The 25,196-nt window shown below is 43.9% G+C and overlaps 1 protein-coding gene across 1 annotated transcript in view; it reads left to right on the plus strand.

The window, feature by feature from the left end:
* The window catches only part of EFEMP1 (EGF-like fibulin extracellular matrix protein 1), a 582,872-nt gene that overhangs the window by 398,005 nt on the left and 159,671 nt on the right, over window positions 1–25,196 (plus strand). The window contains exon 7 of the mRNA XM_086927496.1: window positions 3,826–3,948. Coding sequence (XP_086783622.1) covers window positions 3,826–3,948 — 123 coding nt within the window. The remainder of the gene's footprint in view (window positions 1–3,825; window positions 3,949–25,196) is intronic.

Consider the following 25,196-nt stretch of genomic DNA (forward strand, 5'->3'; position numbering starts at 1 on the left):
CTTAGGGGTATATTTACAAGGGGATATTGCCACCAGAACGTAATTTTTAGATACTTTGTGGTGTTGATATGCTCTTCTCCATATTTACAAAGCTGCACTAAGTCACTTTTTGTGGCTTAACGACGCCTTGCAAATAAGGCCCCTTTATACATATCACTTAGCATGAAAGGGACGTGCAATGAGTGTTGCTGTGGGCATTCCACTGCAACACTCGTTGCTTTTGATGCTGTCCCAGGTTTACAAGGAGGTGTAAATCTGAGGCGGCGCCAAAAACTAACAAGAGTAGGCTTTAGAATGGCGAAAATACTTTTATTTCTCCTTCTTTTTGCTATTTCTATGTGTGCTACATTCTGCAGGACACAAAGAACGAGCAAAATTCCATTAATTATTGTTTTATGTGCAGCAAGGTGTCCCTTCCTGCACATAAACAATCATCAAATATTGACGATTTGCTATTTCTATGTGTGCAGCACACATAGATGTAACAAATCGCCATTACTCTTGTGAGGTTAAATTACTGAAATTATGCAAATACTCCCGCTCAAGTAATTAATAGTAGTTTGGGGCAAAACTACTACTGCATGAGGACAGTAACAACCAGCCACGGCCCGTGGAGGGTGTTTCGGTGGGGCGGAGAGGCGGGGTGGGGAGGGGCAGGGTGGGGGGTGCTAAAAACCGGAGTATGGATAATTGAAGGTAAGTAAACAATTTAATTAATAAAACGAATTTCGTAGCACACCCTGCATCACATTTTGCGATGCAGGGTGAGCTACGAAATTCGTTTTATTAATTAAATTTTTTACTTACCTTCAATTATCCATACTCCGGTTTTTAGCACCCGCCACCCTGCCACTCCCCCGCCCCGCCTCTCCGCCCCACCGAAACTCCCTCCACGGGCCGTGGCTAGTAACAACACACTTAGAGAGCACTACTTGCTGCTGTTCATGTCCTGTTGAATTTAGCGCTATTTCCTGACACAAGAGCGCCTTTTGTGCTAAGGAAATAGAGCCAAATAGCGCTTTATGCTGGATTGGGCTCCTCACATAATTACAAGCAAGTGTGCGTTATTTCGCGGTATTACACATAATTAAGTTAGAAGCAATTACACACACTCCTAAAGCCACAGCACACCTTCAGATTGACGTGAAAAATATAAGTTCAAATGCTTTTCTTCAAAATCACATTGTCATGGTCAAAGCATTCTCTATTCTGTTTAGTGAATGCTTTGAGTAAAAACTTTTAGTAAGGCAAGTTAGTATGAGGCAAGCTTGCCATCCTTTTTGCGCTCACGCATACATATGATGACCACCGACTACTTTAAAAATGTTTACCCAGGTACTAACTGCTAATTCTGGATGTAAGTCTTGACCCTAGGGCTGATTCAGCTTTTTCTTCCCAGCTTTATTAGATCAAATTGTGCTGATAGTCATCAAAATCCAACATCTAAACTGAAGTAATATTTGAAGGAGTCTTCAAAGGTAAAATCTGAAATAGAATCTTCACAGGAGAATATTTGGTCAGACCTTGGAGTCATTTTCAAGGAAACAACCTGGCTGCCTTCCGATCTCTGTCTCACTCTGCAGTTTGGCTGCAGTAAATTAGAATGACACAAATATGTCGAACGCCACAACCACTAGGACACCCAAGGAAGTTGTATGTTCACTGATGAAACATGGTGTTTTCAAAAATACACACTTTCAAATGCAAGATTTTAGTTACCTGTAAATACTAACGTACATCAAGAGAGATAAAAGAAAACTTAAGAGAGCCCCCTCAACTGTGTAAAAAGTACAGTGGTGCAAAAGATCACAAGAACACCCTGCACGTTCTTTTGCAGCATGTGAAGTGTTTGGGGAGCTGATTAAAACCACCCTAACCTTGGCCAAGACATGGGGCAAACAAACAACCTGCCCGTTTATCCCTGGACAGGAGGGATAGGATCAGCCATAATCTTCCACACCTTTGGTAAGACCGAGGGGTGAACAAACAGTCCAACTCTTGGCAAGGGCGTGGCTAATAAATTCTCATCCAGCATAAGATAAGGCAGTGGATAAACAAAGACGACCCAAGAGGAAACAGTATATAAGGCTAGTTACCCCGTCTGGTGTACAAAGACAAACAAAACCGTGGTAAATGGCGCTAAATAAACTCTGTTGCTTTGCTGAATCGCATAGTTCTATCTGAGGAAGGTATTTATGCATCATAGACAGTGAGTGGCGCCACCCAGGGGCAATGGATGACACAAGTGGTGGAAGAGAGGTGTTTAGGAGTGGTAGTGGGTGGCAACCTCATAAGAAGTAATTTAGGGCCATGCATGTATTTATTATTATTTTTATTATTTTACTAATTATGTACTGCCTATACTTCCCAGTAGATCCTATTCACAGTCATCCCTTCACAGCAGGTTTGTAATTCGAAGTCATTGATTGAAGAGCATGAACATAAGTCAACAGAAGCTATTTTAAATCATGGAGACTTCTTATATCTATTCCAGAACAGTATTACCAGCTCAGTTCTTGAAAGCATAATGCATTTGCTTGTATTATAGATGCATCTATGTCAAAATCAGAAGTCAATACCTTTCAAAAGACAAACAAAACGGGTTACTCTATTGCCTGTTTGTTTAATTTTAGAGGTGGTGAATCACATTTTGAAATCCCTCCAAGATACCGACTCACAGAGCTTTCTCCTGTTATTACTGCATCGCCTAAGAAACTCAGAAGTCTTCCATGCCACTGCCAGGAGTAAATCCCACTTCCTCACTGAAATGACACGTGTGCTTATTTTAACGAGAATGTTGAACTTAAGTGCATAAAGTGTAACTCTTCCTATATGAATTAGTGATCAGAACACTCAGAAGTGACATAAGTTTAGCCGCACAAAGTATTTCGTAAATGTGGAAAGTGTGCCAATGTGTTGGAATTTCCTCATTCTAAAACGGTGTCATTGTGTGTTCATTCTTGCAAAAGTCACAGAGTACTCCACACACCAGTAGGTTTTTGAGTGTTCACAAACCTCTTGCAGGTAGATTCCCATCTTTCCAATGCATACACATTTACTTCTGTGAAAATCAGGAGCAAGTTCTTTTCCATGATACGAACGTTGAGGCACTACCTCGATATTCACTTGGGGTATAAGGGGTAAGGTGAGGTATTGTCCAATGTTACAAAATATTTTCATTTTTATGAAATAAAAAGTTAAATATACAGATGGACAGATACATCACATGTATGCCTGTTGAATTTTCCATCTGGTGGAAATTCTGCACGATTACATTTTGTACATGGGAATACTCAGCAAAATGTAGGATACATCAAACATCAGTTGTAGGCGTGTGTGTGTCTGTGTTTGTGTGTGCGTGCGTGTGTGCTTATGTGTGTGTGTATGTGTGTTGGCGCGTAGGTGTTTGTACGTGTGTGTGTGTGTGTGTACAGGCGGCATTATTTATCAGTGCCTATGCACTAGACAAAGAGCATGCTATGTGAAACTGGCAATTTTTATACAATTTCCATGAGTAATCCAGTGATACGTTTTGTTAATATAGGCACTACATTTAGAGCTAGGGCTTTGTGAATCATGTCTTTGCTGAAATGGACCCCATCACTTTCTGGATCCTCAACAAGTTGATGATTTGAAGATTGCCAACAAATTGATAACTTAAAGAAGGTTGGATAAATGGACCTTTACAGTATTAATAATCAGGTGTCTGAAAATGTAGCCAATGGCAAAATAGTCTCATCTTCAGTCTCCCTCTCATAAAATCACAGCACTGGTACTAATATATAGCTCCAGATGTAAACTTGTATGTTAAACATTTTATTGCAGACATAAATGAATGCGATTCCGGCAGCAATCCTTGTGCCCAGCAGTGCTTCAACATGATTGGCTCATTTATGTGTCAGTGCAATCAAGGCTACGAGTTAAGCAGAGACAGGCTCAACTGTGAAGGTAAATGCACGTCATCTAAAAGGAAGTAATAATATGCATATTTTTGAAATGGTTAAGAGGAATGGATATGTAGCCTGTCCTGAATATGTTTTCGTTGTTGCTACTCTCACTTATTTTCAGGTTATCTTAGAGGAAACAGTTTGATTAAATAGTAATTACGTAAATTTTGTGGCTCTGGAAATCACTGTCTGGCAACAATACTTTCACTGGTCTGTCTAACCTCTACTCCTGCCTAAGTGAAGTGGCTCCCCTCGCCTTAACAAAATATGACATGTATCTCTTGCTGGTTTTTTCTAATAACAAATCTTCTACAGCTTAAAGACTCTTAAAATTGTGCCAGTCACAATGAATGTCCCATATAAGCACGAAAGGATCTACTTATAGCAATACACCCCACTGCATCTAAGCCTAACCTATTGCTGTATTCAAATAAAACTGTGAAACATATGCCACAATCTTTAAAAAAAACGGTGACCATCTCTTTAGCCCATCACCAGTTTTTTTCGTGCGCTGGAAATAAAATATCATTAAACTTTTGCCCCCAAAATCATCAATTGTCAGTCTTCCAGTTTTGAGAAAAGTAGAAATAAGTTAACTCAAACCACAGCTTTATGACCAGGGCTATATTCATCTGGACCCATGGTGAGCTAGCTTTGAACCCATGTTCTTAGTATATGTCACCACTGACGTTATCTAGGCAAGGAAAATTGTCCGCCTGCTGTAAGTAGCTTTATATCTTGTGGGTGGTAATGAAAATGATAGGCTATTTTCCCATACGTGAGTGTGAAATATGAAACTGTGTACAGCGATTAAATATTTTCAATATTTTAAGAATCATGTGAATAAAAACCAAGTCTGACAATTCCAAAACGGTCAGGATTAAGGGCACAAACAAGTGAGCTGGATTTAGGTGCAGGAATAAATCGTGGCGGGAATTAACATGGCTGGCCACTATCTGAATACATTAATGCATGAGGTTCATAGGGCTGGTAGAGGCGACTGCATCCGGTGCCAGTGGAGGCTGATGAGAGGCGGGGGGAGTGTTCCATGCTCCTCCATGGCATAGGAGGCGGTTGCTTAGGAATAATGCAGCACTTGTGCCTGCAGGCCCCGTCTTTCCCTGCATGAGTTTTCTTCCCCCGCAAAAATCACCCCATGTTCCTCCACCAAGTAATCCTTAGTGCAGGAACACCGGGGCACTTGTGATCGGCTGGAGTGATATTTCCCACTTCAGCCGGCCTGGAACCAGACCCTAAATTGTGTCAGTCAATTGCTTCACACAACACTGTGCAGCCTATACTTCTGAATGATGAATGTGCTTTTGAGAAGGTTTCACCGGTCCTGTGCTACAAATGCTGTTTTTACATTCCAATGTATGTCAATTGTGTTTGAACTATTTTGCTACATTATTAATTTTTTATTAATAAACACCAGAAAGACTATTACTTTTCCTAATGGTTTACGGTTTGGTGTGATAATGGTTTTCAGGCCCTTAAGCAATCTGTGATTTTCCCCAGAGGACTGGTTTCTCTTTGATGTGCAGATGGTAGGATGGTCTGTTATCACACAATGTATTAACAGTCTTTTACATCATGGGTAGGCTTCTTCTGTCTGGTATAATTCCTACTTCCCCAGCTATCTACAATGCTCCACTTAGTCTTAGCTGGGCTTGTGCTATGAATGTCTAATTCTGTCAAATTAACTTTATGTCGGCCATTATGGCCATAAAAGCATGCATACAACACATAAAATACATAATAAATAGCTACAATCCAGCATAATCAAGTTACAAAATCAAATTCATACCTAAAAAGAAGATTCATACAGAAAATGTATTTAAAATAAAACAAATCATGACTGAGAGGGTAGGGTGCCAGTCAGTCACGGGCGATAGCAGCAGAAGAAACAGTACAACACGAAAGTGTAAAACAGGAACCAAGTGCAATAACTGTACAAATGGCCTTTAGCAGCTAAAAAGTATACCCAAAAACAGAGCAGAGTCAGGGAACGACCAGACGTGGCCGCCCTAGCACTGTTGAAAGGAAAGAGCCTTTCTTCTTAACATGCACATAGCACCCACATACTTGTCGACCACACAGACATATAGAGGCCGATAGTCTGATCTGAAGATTCGCAGAGCAGTAGAGTGCCTGCGTATTCTCAACTGCTTACAGATGGCTGATAACCAGAAGTTGCTAGGGCGTGCATTGGCAGAGCATGCAAAGAAAACAGGAGGAAAGGTTTCTTTGGAATATTAGCACGCTGGGCAGTCAGAAGATTCCAAAGCCAACCATTTAGAAGCAAAATGTTTCAGCTGTAGTACTGTCACTCTGAATTGGAAGTATGCCTTCCTGTCCATCGGCACAGTGAAATAGTCCCAGAACAGCTCAAGGCAACAAGAGGACTTGAAATTGAGAAACTCTAATGACAAGGTGGAACTGGTGGCTTTTCAAAGGACATTGGCCATTGCACTAAGCCAGAACTGTTGCTTCGGGAATCTTTAGAAAGAGAGTGGCCATCAGCAGATGTCTCCCATAAATCAGACCTTCCAAGGGAAAGGAGCATCCTTTTGATGTGAAAAAGACAGGGAATTTTATTAAAGCATTTGGCCTTGATAACATCCTGCAATGCGGAAGTGTAATTGCCAAGCTCAGGAGTGGTCCAGATTCTCCTCCAGTACAGGAGAGGGTGCAACCTAGCTTTGCCCTCTAACCTTTTCACATCCAAGCCCAGATATAGGGGGTACGATTGGGTGCTAGGAGGTAAAAGGATGACAAATCATAAAAATTTGTTCTCAGATGTAACCAGATCATTGATGTTGGAAAAGCTCCAAAGCTACGCCCAGTAAAGGGCTGCACCCAGGGCCTTGGCTTCGTAGATCTGGAGAGCAGGTGCTATAGGTTTGGTAAAAGAAGCACAATGCTGTAAAAGAAGCACAATGCTCTTTGAAGATTGCACCCACAATCTGTCTATGCTTTTGGACGGCCTTGTTAATGTGGAGCTTCCATGACATGCCAGAAGAAAGCGTTACTTTCAAGTAAGCAAATGAATTCACCTTCTCTACTAGGGTGTCTCCCAATACTGAACTCCCTTCGAAAGATTTGTGTTGATTGAAAGACATTAGTATCAATCAGTCAATCACTCGGGGAATTGAAAATGCTACTCACCCGTGAGGGTCTCAAGGTGCTGAGGGGGGTACGCCACTCCATTTAACCGAAGAGCCAGTTCTTGAGGGTCACCCTGAAAGTGTTCAGGGAGTAGGCGCGCCTGATGTCTGTTGGTAGCTCGTTCCAGGTCTTGTCTGCGATGTGAGAGAATGATCTTCCGCCCGATCTGGCTCTGTGGATGCGTGGTGTTCCAGCCAGTGTGAGGTTGGATGATCGCAGGTTTATTTTGGGTACGTGGATGTTTATTCTGTCATTGAGGTATTTGGGTCCGCTGTTGTGCAGGCTGCAGGAGGATGCGCAGGGTGTTGAAAGAACTGGAGTTGACAGTGTTGACCTGTCGGTTCATGGTGAGTGCTGAGTCATGTACGATGCCGAGGTTCTTGGCGTGGCCTGAGGGGGTAGGTGGGCTTCCGAGGGCGGTGGGCCACCAGATGTTGTCCCATGCTGAAGGGGTGTCTCCAAGGACGAGGACCTCTGTCTTCTCTGCATTGAGTTTTAGGCAGCTGTTGGTCACCCAGACTGCCACTTCTTTTATTCCTCTCTGGAAGTTGAGTTTTGCGGTGGTGGGGAATTCGGTGAGGGAGAAAATGAGCTGGGTGTCGTCGGCGTAGGATACGATGTTGAGGCCATCTTGTCAGAAGATGTCTGCGAGAGGGGCCATTTAGATGTTGAAGAGGGGCGGGCTCAGAGATGACCCCTATGAGACACCGCAGGTGATGTCCATGGGGGCAGAGAGGTAGGGCGGTAGTCTGATCCTTTGGCTTTTTCCGGTGAGGAACGAGCGGATCCAGTCTAGGGCAGTTCCTTGTATGCCGGTGTCGTGTAGTCTAGTGTGCGGTGATATACGGTGCTGAGGCTGCAGACAGGTCGAGGAGGATAATTGCTGCAGAGTGGCCCTGGTTCAGAAGGTTGCGGATGTCGTCTGTGGTGCCGAGTAGGGAGGTCCCAGTGCTGTGGTTGGCTCGGAATCTGGATCGGGATGGGTTGAGGACAGCGTGCTTTTCCATGTAACGTGTCAGTTCCCTGTTGACTGCTTTCTCTGCCACTTTGGCTGTGAAGGGAAGAAGCAAGATGGGCCAGTAGTTTTTGAGGTCAGTGTGGTCGGCCGTGGGCTTCTTGAGCAGGGACCTGACTTCGGCATGCTTCCAGTCGCCTGGGAAGGTGCCTGTTTTGAAGGTGGTGTTGATGGTGGGTTGCAGTTGGGGTGCAGTGTTTGCATCGGATGCCCAAGCGTGGTTGCTTCGGGAGAGGGTGGAGTTCAGTTGCTCGTCTGTAACCTTGCTGCAGTTCCTTTGTGGTGGGCATGGGGCTGGTGTAGGTGCTTTCGGTTTCTCAATGGTGAAGCGGATGCAGTGGTGGTCAGTCCAAGGTGGTTGCATTGTGTGACAGTTTCCTGCAGCAAAGATGAGATTGAGGGTGTGCCCTGCCTTGTGTGCCAGTGGATGGTGGAGTTGGGGTCGCTGGGATTGTTAAGATGGAGGATGAGGTCTCCAATGAGCATGTACTTCATTGATGCAATGGCGTGGGGTGTGATGAAGTCAGTGATGGCGGTGGCGAAGGGTGTCCGGTGCCCGGGGTTCTGTAGATGAGACGGAGTGTGGTATTAGGGCTGGTCTTAATCTGGAAATAGAGGTGTTCGGTGGAGGGGAGGGCTTTGCTGGAGGTAGTGAGGCGCAGGGTGTTTTTTTGGACTATGGCGAGGCCTCCTCCTGGGTGGTTTGGTTGGTTCTTCCTCTGGATCTTGTAGCCGTTCGGGATGGCAGTGTTGATGTCGGGGGCGGAGGCGGCGTTGGTCCAGGTCTCTGTGAAGAAGGTGACGTCAGGCGAGAGAGAGTCGAGTAGGTTCCAGATTTCCATGGCGTGTTTGTGGTCGGAGCGCATGTTGAGGAGGATGCAGCTATGGGTGTCGTCGGTGCTGGTGTTGGTAGTAATGAACGTCTGGTGGCAGCGGAGGCCGGAGAACTGGCCGTGGGTCGTGTGCTGTGAGGACTGTTGGCATCTGTGTTTCTTCATGAGTTGAGTGCGAGACGTGCAATGAGGTGGTAGCAATAGAGGGCAGTAGATCCAGGGTTCCTGGTGCTGGTCACGGTCGGGTCGCTGACAGGCGCAGACGCGCTTGGCTTTGACGTGCCCTTGGCGTGCCAGAGGCCCGCCCGCTGTTTGTTGTTGTGTTGATCTCCAAGCCACGAGTGTGATAGAACTCGTCCAAATTAGTCAAAAATTACATAGTCCAGTCAAGGTCTTGGAGATCAATAAGGTGTCATCAGTGAATAGGAGGATAGGGGGTTTAATATTTGCAAGTGAAGGAGCGTCAGTGTGGATCTGAGTTAAATAGTGCACAATGTCATTTATACACAGCGAAAACAATGTTGGAACCAGGATGCAGCCTTAGCGAACACCTTTGGAAACCGCAACTCTCTCAGTCTACTGGCCTTGAGCTCCATTATCGAATTCAAGTGGAGTTGTTTTCATGTAAATGTTAATAAGGGACAGGATATCAGGGGGCATGCCCATGTTTTTGAGTACTTGCCATAGACAAGGGTAGGGGATTAATCAAAGGCGGATTTTAAATCAACAAAGTTGACATACAGATTACATATGTCAATTACACCTTCTTCCAATAGATTAACATAAAGCGAAAGGCCTGATTGATTGTTGAAATGTGTTTCTTGAACCCGGTTTGAAAGGGGCTGACAACATCAGTTTCATGCAACTAGTCCTGGATTGTAGATAAGACACAATGGCAAAAGACGTCTCAAATGCAGTCTATTAGGCTAATAGTCCTGTAACTGCCTGGTTGGAACCTGTCACCCTTTTTGCGGATTGGGAGCACTGCAGCGCCTTTCCAAGAATCAGGGATGGGTGCACCCTCAGCAATTGCATTAGCAATGGTAAGAACATATTTGCACCATGCTTCCGTGTCAATCATAAATATGTCAGCTGGTATACCATCGGGCCTGGCAGCCCTGCCCCTTGTAATGGTGTAAAAAGATTCAAAAATAATCGGAGGTGTCAAAAATTGGAGTAGCAGTACTCCGAAGGGGTATAGTTGGCAGGTCCCCCTCGGTTGGATCCATGGTGCCATTGTGATATAAGTTCATAACATATTCATACAAGTCTGATGGGGAGACATAGTTGGTGGGTTCTGATGATGAGAAATTGCCACCTCAAGAAACCAATGTCCAGAATGTTATGGAGCCTTTGGCAGAGTAGCCATCCTTTAGAACCTGCCACCTCTGCTCATCCCATTCATTTTCCACTTTAACCAAAGGCACTTTATAGGCTTTTCTCATAACAGGGATATGTAAAACATCCCTTGCTGTTATGGACTGAACCAGGGTGCATTGAGAACCTGACAGTCCCTGTTAAACCAGGGACTAGGTTTGGGGCCATGATTCCTATGGTGTGTCCCAGAGATTGCGAACTGTGACAAAATGTATTTGAAAAAGGTGTGGTGCAAATCGCTAAAAGTCACCAAATTTGCATCATTCAGAAAACCTCCCTCAATTTGGGATAGGACATTTCGATGGTCTTGGCTTATAGTTGATAGAATATCCAAACAGACTTCCACTTGTCGCCATTTTAGATGTTGCATGTCAGTTGTAAGCTTGATGCCCCTTGTAAGGGAAAGAGGGCAATGGTCAAGAGGGTGACTATCACAGAGAGCCGTATAAACAACAAAAGAGTGTGACTACTAATACATCAAGAAAGGGAGCATGGGGATAGATATATAAATCTATTTAGATTTGTATAGAAGCCCCTCACTCACCAACCTGGTTGGTGACATGCTTCATCATCGGGCCCCAACGGGAGAGACCGAGTGCCTGCTCCGGCGTGCTTTGACGCCAGAGTTACTGCGGAGTTGGTTTTTTGTTTGTTTGTGAAGGGTGGAAGGGTGACAGTGTGATTTACTTAAAAATGTCCAGATTGTATCTCAAACATTTTTTTATTGGGTGACCAATACGACATATTAAAAACAGGGTGTGGGAAGGGGGCCAATGAATTGTTCGGCTACTTCCTCTTTAGGTGGGGTCAACTTGTTTCTGCCATCGTGGTGTTAGTTTCCTGGCATTCGTCAGGACCATAGAATTGTATCTCGGCGGTATGGACGCGCTAAGGCCCCCCTAAACAGAGGGCGTGAAAGTGAAAAATGTAAAAGTGCAATTAGACGAAAAATGAGAGTGGTTAGCATCTAATTTATAGGAACCAGTTGCACCTGTAAAGGAAATGACAATAACATACAAAGAGAAAAAAAGACAAGACACACAATTAGTTATGATCTTGCGCAGTTGGACCTATACTAGTCCTCTGATGGGAACATGTTTTCATAGTTCTAGCAATCCTCAGACAAACCTTCTAGGTGGCTCACAGCTTGGCTATACTGCCATAATGACTTGGGTGCATCCCCACTTCACAGGTTTTATTCTGCCCTTTTCAGCACCTTACAGGTCAGCATTGACCCCTCCTAGGCCAGCAGGGCTCCTTTTAACTTCACCAAACCCTTCAGAACCAAACTCACAAGTCTGTAGGGCTGGGTTTGCAGCATGCAATACCATGGTTCACGTTTCCTTGGGGTCAGCATCTACTTCTTGGGTTAAGAACCTTGCATCTTTCCAACACTCAGCTCCAAGAAACAGAGTACTTCCAACAGGTAGTTTCCTCTGCACTGAAAAGCCTAAGTCTCAGTATGGTCTCAGTCAAGAAATTGTCTTCCCTAGTTATAGAATCATGGCTTTAATAAAGAAATGAAGGAATGTAGTGGAACAATCTTCCCATGCCTCGTGACAGGAAGGAGGCGTTCTTCTTGCAGTATGCATGGAAGTTTACCCTGCAATGTTCTCAGCATGTTCTGCAGTGTCAGTGTGTCAGGCGAGGGTTGTTAAGAGGGAATCTAGCATAATATTGTTGAGTTACCCAAAACCAGTTGCCAAACCCTTCGCATGCAGTACCACTCCAAATTTGACTCCAACTATAAAAGGCAAGATGCAAAGAAGAACTCCATAGCCCTCCCATCTCCAACCACTCACATCCCATAAACACCACTCACTTTAATAAAGTCACTTCTAGCCCACCACACTTTAAAGTGGTCACATCCTCTCCTGATACCTCTCTCCCAGCAACATTTGCTGGCTCTTTTAGGTACAAGATGTGCTCTAAATTCCTCTCTGAAAAGAACTAAGTGTAAACAGTTCTTGTCAAGACCAAATGTTCTTGCTGAACATGCAAGTCTCGATCCCACCTCCTGTTCATTGGTGTTGTATTGGTGCCCTTGAAACAAGGAAGCAGATGTCCTCTCACTTAGACCACCCAAACGTTACGGTCTGCAACTAGTTTTGAGGCTGAAGGTAGAAGTAGTAATCAAAAGGGCATCAACTAAAGCATGCATTACTTTAGGCCACTGTAGTTTGATCAGGCACACAATAAATCTTGTCTCAAATGTCACAAAGATAAAACGAGATATGAGCATGCCTTCAAAAATCTGTTAAACTGACCCTGGAGCCAAGTCAGCTTGCAAATGCAAATTATCACTGGTAAGCCAATCAAGTTGTAATGCTTGACCAGACATACCCAAACATAACAATTGATGGACAGAATGCAGAACAATGTCACACATTCACCCCAGTACAGAGATCTGGGCCTAATTCCATCATTTTTTTGCTCACCATGCCATTCCAGTTTGGACCCAGCCATGTGCATCAGTCTTAACCCTGAGCCCAATGGGAACAGTCCAGCCCGAACTGCCAGGCCAGGTCCTCCCTGGACTGGAAACAAGCATCCTAGGACTGTTTTTGGGCTTTTAGCCTTCATCAGCCAGGATAGCTTGACTCCAGTGGCATGGAGAGCATGGGACTCACGTCTGAGCATACCTGTCCCACTAGTGGTGACAAATGCAAAAAGAACAATTGATGGACAGAATGTAGAACAATGTCATACATTCACCCCAGTACAGAGATCTGGGCCTAAATCCATTGTTTTTTTACTCACCATACCATTCCAGTTTGGACCCAGCCATATGCAAATCAGTCTTGACCCTGCGCCCAATGGGAACAGTACAGCCCGAACTGCCAGGCCAGGTCCTCCCTGGACTGGAAACAAGCAGCCTAAGACCGGTTTCGGGCTTTCAGCTCTCATCAGCCAGGATAGCTTGACTCCAGTGGCTTGGAGAGCACGGGGCTCACGTGTGAGCATACCCGACCCACTCGGGGTGACGAATGCAAAAAGACAGAATGCAGAACAATGTCATACATTCACCCCTGTACAGAGATCTGGGCCTAAATCCATCGTACCAACATACCAACAGTGATTACTCACAGCAAAAAAAGATTTTGAAGATGCAAAGCAAAAGTTAGAAAATAAAAAAATCTGGAGTTATGCTTCACAGAGGAAAATGAGTGATTACTTTCTGAATGTGAGGATTTATAGTTAACAAGTCGTTCAGTATGGGCAAAGTTTCTGGACTCTGATTCCACAGGCTTCGTGAAGTTCTTAAAAGAAGGTAATGAATTACGCCCAAAGCATTTCTTTGCCAGATTGTATCTTTTTGCATGTATTAAAATAATCATTTAATTAATTTATAAGATGAATTGTGCAACCGGAAATACACTAGACAGCAAACAGTTAATGTTCACAGCTTTTGCATCTATTGCAGATTAATTCTCGTAAACCTCTGAGCGATGTTTATTTCTAGCTGATCATTGGTAGATTGATTTACGGTTGAAACATTAATAGAAACGAGCAGACACCCTACTTCCCTGTACTGACAGAATACTGCTTTCACTTACCAGTATAGTAGCTGCTGAGTGATACACTACCCTCCTTCATGTATAATTGGAATTCACCCTATTTTAAGCGATGAATTCTAACGTTCATTTAATTGTTAATATATTTTTGGGAGCAGCCGTTGACACTGTGTTTTATGGTCATTTTAGTATCACGTGGGTGCTGATTTTGTGAAATCTGTGTGTGATGCTTTTATCTACATATGTTCCCATTTGGGTGTTTATGGGAGGTAGGGTGTCTGGAAAGATTATGGGCCTCATTTATGAGGCTATGCGTCACTTTTACGCCGCCGGTGCGTCGCTTTTTGTGACGGACCAGTGGTGTAAAAAAATGCGCCTTGTTGCGCCATATTTACAAAGTGACGCATCTAGGTAGATGCGTCACTTTGTAAACCCCTGCGCCACATTATACCTGCGCCAGGTATAATGTATGCAAGGGGGGCGTATTGACGCAAGAAAGGTCGTAGAAGTGACGCAGTGAAATCTATGAGATTTCACTGCGTCACTTCTAGGACGCCGTTGCGTCAAAATCTTGCGTCTGCCTCACAGCAGGCGTAAGACTGATGCAGGCCCTTTCACATGGGGCTTATTGTAAATATGACGCATCATTGGGGTCGCAAGGAGGGTGAAATGAAAAGTGACGCATCACTGGTTTCTCGCAGCGATGCATCACTTTTCATAAATGAGGCCCTATGTTTTTTTCAACGTCGGGGTCACTGTTTTTGTGTTTGTTGACATAAGGTAAGGAAAGAGGATCAGGATGCAAGGCCTTCTGGGGGTAAACCTAGGTGAAAATGCTGACAAAGAGGAAATTGATGAACATTTTATTAGCACATATATACATCATAATAATTTCCTGCTTCTCTTTTTAATATTTTCGTTTATGTGGACGACCCACTGAATCTTCTGTACGTGCTGTTATCCCACCCTTCGCTCCCGTTCTCCCTTCCTACAGCAATCAAACTTTACAACGTTCTCTATAGTCATTAACAGAAGTGCTATATTACTGGTGTTGCAAAATTTTAGAAGAGGGGAGGGAACTCCCACTCGATATTATATATCAATTGTATTCAATAACATATGTAGAACATTCTATTTAAATTATTAACGGTAAATCTGTCTTATCTTTGGGCACCCACAAACTGTCTGCTACTCTAATACCCGACACCATGTTGGAGAGAAAATTCTTCTGTACATCTCAAAATCTTTCATTATTTTGGTGTTTCATAATTTTTTTATTCTATCATTTGAATTTCATTCATGTGGCTACAGGAAGACAGCAATCTGCAAGAGGCCTTTCCTCAAAGTAAACAGCAGGCCAGTAACATCAAGATCTGGACTGGGCCCTGTGGTTGGCCTCTGTCTGACACTCTATGAATCTCTAAAGGCTTTCCTTAAGGCCCTAGAGGTTTTTAAGAGTGTACTTCTCTGGTGGATTAGGACTAAAAATATAAAGGGCCTGAATTTAATGTAGGTGAACGTCTCACCTTTCCATTATGGGGATGGAGTACATTATTCCATCCCCATGACAGAGTGACTATCCATCTAATTTATAACTAACAGCGAAGCTGGTGGTCATTTATAAAAGCATTGGCAGGAACCGCAGCCATGTATTTCATGTCAATGCATTTTACTCTGTGCAGCGGGGCTGCATCAGCAGGATGCAGTCCTGTAACACAGACTATTTGTTCTTTCTTTGCTAATAGAAAATTCTGAAAGAAAAAACATAAGGCTCCTCTTGCCATGAGAGTCTTCTCCCATTGCGAGGGTAGCAATATTACAATTTTACCATCCCTTACTGTCAGGTTGTGCTGGCAAAAAGGAACAGTAAAAAATGGTTACATCTCTGCCCAAGCATATTGGATGGAAGGACATGTAGTCATTTCTCTGACGGCCCTTCCTCGCTGCATTGGCCAAACTTTAGTTTCGCACAATGTTAAATTAGGAAGGTGAACCACTATGTTGGTGGGAAGGGAACTCTGTCATGGCTGTGATGGCGTTTCCCTCACACCAACGTATAATTCAGGCCCTAAGTCAGAAGATAACATCTTTGACTATGGTGAACCTGGTTGGTGTATAAGATCCTGCGCTCAATTGCGGTCAGCCTTAAATTGTGCCTACGTCTCGGTCCACTGTCATTTAGGTGTCATTTTTATATTAAATAATACTCTATTTTTTTTATTTGCTTTAGAATTTGTATTGTTTTGCATTATGACTTTATTACTGTTTTCTTACTGCATACATACTTCATACATTGCCCTACGTTAAGCCTGCCTGCTCTGTGCCATAGCTATCAAGGGTTTGAGCATAGGGGACTTGGAGTATTCAACTTGAAGAGGGTTGCGATTAGTCCTTAAAGTGGGTCGTCCAACCCAAAAAATAATCCAATTTCTTGTATAACCACTATTAGGAGGAATATAAATGTCACTGCAGGCCCAACTAGAGGAAGAAATCCAACACCTCCCACAAACCCTGTGTAGTCTGAGTGCATGCACACAGCCCCTCCTGACCACCCTCCGTTGTCAGAGTGCTTGCCCTTGGACTATACCACCCACCCTCTGTTGTCCAGTTACTCGCTCCAAACCCCTCCCTTCTACCATTCATTGTCCATCGGCTTGCCCCGAGCCCCTCTTACCTGTCCTCTTCCGCCACCCGCGTCCTCCTCTCCCACCCTTCCTTCCTTCCTCCCTCCGTGTTGCCTCGGGAGCGCAGGGCTAAAAATAATTAGAATTGCTGTGTCAATGCTTTTTTAATCTAATTTTAGCTATATTGCACAGCAGCCGTGGTGCTGTACAGCATTGCTACAAAACATTATCAAATACAATAGCTCTCATGGGTGTGACCCTTTGGCTTTGTCAATGCTTGTTTTTTCCCCTTTCTTTCTCTTGTGCGAGAGCATGTCCTTTAGTCACTTTTGGTTCTGTCCAAGGGACAGAAAACAAAGAATTAAAGTGTTAATGCAGGGTGGGAATGGGGGTGCACTCAACTGACCAGATTGGAAGAGAGGTGCAGAAAAAATGGTTCACCAATCATTGAAACAGCCTGACATCATTGAATGGTGAGGGAAATCTCCCATCGAAGTTAACAGCCATGTGAATGTGATGATGCAGCCGAAATCATAACGTTACTCTTTGATGAGTGCAAGAATACCTTAAACAGGTACAGCTTTATGGAAGTGGAGAAGGTGCATGTCCATGCACATTGTTGTATGTTGTGGGTAGAGATGTCTTATTCAAGGCTGTAGGATGTGAAGTAGAGGTTAGATCCTCCCTGTTGGTTTATCCTTGATGTATGGAGGTGGTGGTCTTGGCAGTTTTTTAAATGCCTTGGCTGCTTCTGGCATCATTCTGTACTATTGGTGAAACTTGTCTAAATCTATTGATGCACTCTCCAATTCATCCATGCATCCATGTACTCTCAGAGACATTAGTTATCCATGCAGTAAGCCACTTACTCATCCATTCATCTGTGCACTCACTCATCTATTCACCCATTAACTCATTGACTAATCACACTGCTTGTTAGACCTGCCATCCTTGGCATGGTTTGTCCCTAAACATTTTTGCTTTCACTCCTCCTGTTTTGCTGAATTCCTTATTTAGGACTCTGTACACTTTACCCCTGCTTACCAGGGCTAATGTGCTTGTGTTATCTCCTTCAAAAATGTAGAAATTGTACTACACCTAATTTGCAACTTTTAATTTATGTGTAAGTCCCTATTAAATGGAACTACAAGTACCCAGGGCCTCTAAATTAAATGCTACTAGTAGGCCTGCAGTATTCAATGTGCCACCCACTAAGATAACCCTTTTAAACATGCCTCAGGTCTGCCACTGCAGCATGTATTGCAGTTTTAGACTGCCACTTCGACCTAGCATAATACATTTAAGATAGGCCATGGGTACAAGGGCAGGGTGCATGGTATTTAAAATGTTGGGCATGTGTACTTATGTTTTACATGTCCCATAAGCATAAAACTCTGTAAGTCATGTTTAATTGTTGTACGGCATATCTCCCCCATTAACTAGAATTGGATTGCCTTATTACACTTAATAAGTGCTAACTTTGAATTGGGAGCAGATAGAAATATACTGTTTACACACAAGTGGATTGCAATCTGAATTCCTCTTTAATAATAACATTGGATGTTATCTTAGAATTCTGAAAATGCGTTTTTTTGGAACTTTTCATTTTCTTGTCCTAACCATTTGTGCCTCCTGTAAGTTTACTGGGGCATATGACTGTGAATAGCTGTGTTGTTGGGGTTTGTATATTGCTTCCAGACTGAGAAACAAAAGGGCTTAGGTGTGGGCAGGATGTCCAGTCTGGCAGAATGGATCATTAGGGGAGTGGCTGTGTGTAGCCTCACTTATACTTCGAAGGGCTTAGCCTCTTTCACACAAAAAGGAATATGAAACTAGGCCTTGCCTGCCTGTTGTCACCTACTGACCATGTGGCAGGGGAAGTGGAATAACTTTCCAGAACCAGATGTGGGGGTAGGACAGGGAGTCCCCCACGCAAAGGCTGACACCTGGTATAAAAATTAGGCCTCGAGAGCCACTCTTCAGAACACTCCTAGACCTCTGGAAGTTACAGAAGAAGTACTCCCCTGCTGTAAGAGTTCTGCCACGCTGCTCAACAGACTGTCTTGCTGTCTGCGAAGGAAGACTGGACCTGATTGCCTTCATCCCAGGCTAACAAGAGTGACTCCAAGGGTCAGGTGCTGACCTCCTGTCCTGGCTACAGGGACACAACAAGCTTCTGCAGCCTCCCTGCAACTGCCCAGCTGTCCAGTTGCAATTGGACCTGCCTTGACCTGCACCTGGACCTGCAGGAGTGTAGTTCCTGATCCCCAAGAGATGCCTCCCCAGGGTCCTGGACCCTTGTCTTGCATCAGGGTGCATTACTATTGAAAAATCCTGAAATGTGGGTTCCTTGCGACCACAAACATGCCCATTCACATCAAGACTCAGCCGGCCTGACCAACTGCCACCTCAAACCTCCATAGAGATGTGCTCTTCACCTCGATAGCGATGGGCAACGCAAGACCTGCACTTTGTGCTACAGCAAAAACATTTCATGATTACCACCATCAGAAAGCTACAGCAAATGTCATCCACTTGCTCCCACCCAACCTGCTCTTTGCTGTATAGTGACAACCATCTGCAATGCTCAGTCTCCTTCTCATGGCCTCCTCCACCTCAAATGGACCTCTATGTACCCAACTCTGAGGGTAACTTTTCAGTGGGGCTAACCTGGTACTAGTATCCCACCTGCGCTCCATCATCGTTGGCTTAAACTTGTGACTTTCCCAGATGACTGAGAGTGGCAATTTGTGTTTTTTTTGGGCTCTATTTTCACTAAAAACTTTGAAATTGCATATCTGCAGAGCTTCTGAAGAGATTTAGATTTTTATTGTTTTGGTATAATTTTATTCATTAAAAGATCTCTTGTTTTCTAAATTGTTTTGGAATTTTCAATGAGATCTAGTACTTGTGTTTGTGCAGTGCCACTCAGTGATTTTGTGCAAAAACAAAAATTCCATATAAATAATCTGACATCAGATTCAACCTCTTTTTAAATTCTCCTTGATTGGTTATTAGTTTCCCTTTTTCCCAAATGAAACTCTAACCTCTTTTGTGCTCTTGCCTGAAAGCATGGAGATTGATTTCAGCACCCTGGAAAGCTGCACTGAGGCAGAGCTGAACGGATTTTCCAGGGAGAGGAGTCTCCCTGCAACCAGTAGCTCTAGGAAGTAGAAGGTCCAGAAAGCCTGCAGGGCTTGTGAAGAAGCCCACCAGCTGCTTACTACAGCACAAGAGAAAGAGGAGGATTAGGATGTCATAGGGGAGAAGGAGGAAATAGAGGAGGAGGAAGGGAACCTCCTGCGTCCTGACCAGGGCCAAATAAGAGAGAGGAGGATCCACAGGAGTGAGGTCCGCTGCTGGATCCAGAGTTTGCAGCAGTATCTCCTCCCACAACCTGTTCCTTGAGGAACTAGAGAGGTGAGAGGGAGTTTCAACTGCAGCTGGCCAAGCGCAGCCAAGGAGGAGACTGCTGCAATGAGGGCCTTGGAGGAAAGAAGAGTTGACGCAGAGATTGCCCTAGCCAAGGAGAAAGCTGAGACTGAAAGGGCCTTAGCATAAAGGAAACTGCAGTTGGCTCAAGAAGTGAAAAAATAAAGAGATGGACCTCGAAGCAAAAAGTCTTAGGGCCATATTATCAAGAAAGGGCGATACATTATTGCCACTTTTATCGACAGGAAACTGCAGCTAAAGCGGCGATAATGGGCTTGATAATATGCCCTTGTGAATTTCCATAGAAGCCCAGGTTAACACCAGAACTGGATGTATGTCGTTACTACGCATGCTTTTACAACGCATGCCTTTACCACGCAGGATTTACAACGCAAGTCGTTACAACGACTTGCGTTGGGGGGGCGCTGGATAGTGAATAGTTTAATTTGCTATTCCAACTCCAGTCCCCGTGGATAGTAGGGAAGGTTTTGGATAGTAAATTAAACTATTCCCTATCCTACAGCGCCCCCAGCGCAAGTCGTTGTAACGACTTGCGTTGTAAAAGTTGCGTGGTAAAGGTACTGCGTGGTAAAAGTTGCATTGTAAACGCTGTTCCCCCCAGAACTGCTAACATTTCACCCTACATGTAACTGAAATCCCTAACACAGACCCTGGTCCTAACTGAAACCTACATTTTAACATAAGTCTAACTGTAATAGCAACTCTGTAACTGTAATATCAACCCTAATGGGTGACAAAATAGTGAACAGAACATACACCCTAAACTGAGGTTGTCCGACATAGGTCCAGTCTGTGAGTAAATAACAGGCATAGATGTGACTTCAATGTAATACCGCAGGAAAATACAGACATGCACAAGTATAAATATGTGTGCATGCCTTTCAGGGGGTGTAGCTATCAATAGTACAGCAGGTGCAATGGTCCTGTATTCCATGGGTCTGAGGACCCCACTGCATGCCAATTGTAGTTTGTTTTTGCTGCCACGTGAGAGAATGGAGGTCCTATTTTCTTTGCTTACATTAGGGTCCATGGTACTTATGCCATGCTATGTATGCCTTTGTTAGCATGTTAACATTGGACTTGTTGGCTTTGGCAAAGTTCGTTTTTAGGTCAAAATTTAACAGACAGTGCAGTTGCCTGATTCCTAAAGTCATATCAGGGAGATGCTAAAAGCTTCCCAAGGAATGCACTCCACCCATTGCTTACCAATGCCTTTGTATTTTGTAACTCACATTTGCTTGGTTTCTATTTGCTGGCTTTTTTGTTTCACGTTGTCCAGCATGTCTTTGTCGGTCGTGCGAAGCATACCCTGTTTACCACCTCTATGTCTGCTTCCTTGCAATCCTCCATGAGGACTCGTTTTCTGGGAACTCTTTTTTTCCCTTTTTTGTGAGGCCCTCCAGGAAAGTACATGTGATTTCAGTTGTCTTCCTTGAAAGTTCAGGATCAGTAAATGTGCTGTATTTCTTGGAATAGGTTTCCCGAGTCCTATATTTCTGCTTGACTGGTTCTACTTATCTTTGCCGCTTTGATAATCAATCTTGCATGCCTTTGAGGAACTATGTTCTATCTAGGAGTTTGTTAAATTTGGTCAGTACTCTTTACTAATAGGATAACTTAAACAATCCTCTTCCCTAATTTCCTGCCCGTGCCATAGGCGCTAGAAGTAGAGGAGTTGTTGATGATGAAGCATCCCCAAAATACCCATGCTGAAGTTCAAAAGTGCATGCGCAATAAACCGGACTTTATACTTTAAATTTTGCTTTCATCTTGCCACAATTGCTGTGCATTCAAAAACAGGGGTCAAATGTTAGGCTCTGTCTTCTGAGGTAGCTTAGTGGTTACCATTGTTTTCTCTGATTGCAAAGTTAGAGGATTTTTGTGACAATCTTGCTGGGTAGCAGGGGTGGGATAGGCAATAGGATGTTATTTTGTTTCTAGCACACGACAAAATGTAAATGAACTGTACAAATATTTCAGAATATATCAGAATTAGGAAAGCACAAATGAAACACATTTTTCTGTCATTCTATAGGGTGATGGAAACAAATATTTTAAATTGATCAAAACAAATCAGTACACTAAATAATGCAGATTTTCACGCATTAGCATTTGCGCACTGTATAGTTTTATCAGCAAAACTGTATGTCTATGCAAATGTAATGGTAATTTAATTGAATATGTGCTGTCTTCAATGGCAGTGGGCTACCACACCATTCACACTCCACTGTATGACACTCCACCCTATAAGACTCCACCCTACGACAGTCTACTCCACTCTATGCCACTCTACTCCATTCTTCACTACTCCACCCTATGCCATCCCACTCTACTCTACTCTTCTTCACTCTACTCTACACTACTCCACTTTATAACACTCCACTATATAGCACTCCACTCCAAAACACTATAACCTACTCACTCTACGCCACTCTACTCCACTTCACTTTTAGCCACTATACTCCTTGACACTCTACTCCACTCTACTCCAGTCCCCTCTACACCACTCCACTCTATATCACTTCACTCTACCACACTGTACTTCACTCTACACCACTTTACTCCATTCAATGGCACTCCTCTCTATGCCACTCCACAACACTTTACTCTACTCTATGGCACTCTACTCTATGACACTCCATCCTAAGACACTCCACCCTAAGGCACTCCACCCCACGAGACTCTACTCCACTCTATGCCACTTCACGCAACTCCACGCCACGCCACTCTATGACACTACACTCTACTCCACTCTAATCTATGCCACTTTGCTCTATGACACTACACTCTGCGATTCTCTCCTCTGTGACACTCGACTACATGACACTCTACTCCACTACATGACACTCCACTCTACTCCAGTCTATGACACTCCACTCTACTCCACTCTCTGATACTCAATTCCACTCTATACCACTTTACTCCACTCTAAGCCATTCCACTCTACATCCCTCCACAATACTATATGCCACTCTATATCACCTCACACCACTCCACTCTGCACCACTCTACTCCACTTTACAACACTCTACTCCAGTCTGCAACACTCTTTTCTGACACTTCACTTTATGACACTCTACACCATTTAAAACCCCTTTACTCCATTCTATGCCACTCCACTGTATGCCACTCCACTCCATGACACTCTTCTCTACTCTACTCCACTGTATGGCACTCCACTCTATGGCACTCCACAATGCACCACTCTAGGTCACTCTACTCTATGACGCTCTACTTCACACCACTTTACTCCACTCTAAGCCACTACACTCTATGTCATTCCACACCACTCTATTCCATGACACTCTACTCCACTCTACTTCATTCCCCACCACTCTACTCCATGACACTCTACTCCACTCTACTTCATTCCACACCACTCTACGCCACTCCACGCTATGCCACTCCACATCACTTTACTCCATTCTTTGGCTCCACTCTACGCCACTTCACTCCATGATATTTTATGACCCTGTACTCCACTCAACAGCACTCTACTCTACCCCACTCTTTTCCACTCCATGCCACTCCACTCTGCAACAGTCCATGCTACTCCACTCTGCGACACTCGACTCAACAACACTCTTTGGCACTCTAGGCTACTTTATGTCTTTCCAATACACACTACTCCACTCTATTCACTCTACAACATTCTAATCCACTCTAAGACACTCTACTCCAGTTAAGGGCACTCTACTCCACTCTATTACACTCTAGGCCACTCCATTTTACATGCCACTCCAGAACACTAAGTCACTTCACAATAATCTACTCCTCTCTATGCCACTGCACTCTATGCCATTCCACTTCATAACACTATGCCATTCCGCTCTACGCCACTCCATTCTACAACACTACATGACACTTTCCACCACTCCACCCTATGATATTTCACTCCACAACACTTCTCCACTCTACAATACTTTCAGACATTCAATGCCACATCACTATACACGACTGTACACCACTTTTCTCTACAACACTATACTCCATTCTATACCACTCCACTCTGACACTTCACCCTATGACACTCTGCCCCACTCTTCGCTACTCCATTCTACGCCACTCAACACCACTTCATTAAATTCTATGCCACTCCACTCTACAACACTCTACTCCACTCTATGACACTGTACTCCTCTCGAAAACACTCTACTGTACTCCATTCAACTCTACACTGCTTCACTCCACTCCATGAAACTATACTCTGCTCTACCAAATTGTGCAACATACTACTCCACAACACTCCACTCCTCTCTACAATGCTTCACTCTATGACACTCTATACACTTCAATCAGTGCCACTCTCTATGTCACTACACTCTATGTCATTCAACTGTACAGTAGTACTCCACTCCTCTCTATAATGCTCTTCGCCACTCACACACTCTGCTCTATGCCACGCTACTCTAGGACACTCTCTATGCCACTCCACTTTACAACACTTTTTACACTACTCTACTCTACTCCACTCCACTTCACAACACTACTACATTCTATGCCACTCTACTCGATGATGCTCTATGCAATTCTAAAACTCGACTCCACTCTACACCACCAAATTCTATGCCGCTCCACTTTATGACACTGTATGACACTCCAACACTCTACTGCATTTTACACCACCCTACTGCACCATACTCTATGCCACTCCACTTTATGACACTATACTCCTCTCTATGACACTCCGTGGTATGAGACGCCACTCTTTGACTCTTCGCACCATTCTTTATGATACTCCACTTTATGCCTCTCCACTGCACAATACTATTCCACTCTACACACCTCCACTTTACAACACTCCACTCAACACCACTCTATTCCAGTCTACACCACAAAACTCTACAACACTGTACACCACTCTATTCCACTGCACTCTAGTCCAATCTATAACACTCTACTCTTGTCTACGACACTCTACTCCTCTCTATGGCAATTCACTCTATCACAATCTATAACACTCTTCTATCCATGACACTCCACTTCACTCTATGACACTCCACTCTGCAACGCTTAACTCTACGACACTCCACTCTGTGACACCTAACTACACCCCTCTAGGAAACTCCTTGACACTCCACTATAGACTACAACACTATACACCACAACACTCTACGCCACAACACTCTGTAACACTTCATTCTATGACACTCCACTCTATGACACTCCACTATATGACAGTCTACTCCATTCTATGCCACTCTCCGCCACTTCACTCTTCATCACTCTACTCCACTCTATGCCACATTCCTCTCTATGCCACT

The sequence above is a fragment of the Lissotriton vulgaris genome, chromosome 6, assembly GCF_964263255.1.
Source record: "Lissotriton vulgaris chromosome 6, aLisVul1.2, whole genome shotgun sequence".
NCBI lineage: Eukaryota > Metazoa > Chordata > Amphibia > Caudata > Salamandridae > Lissotriton > Lissotriton vulgaris.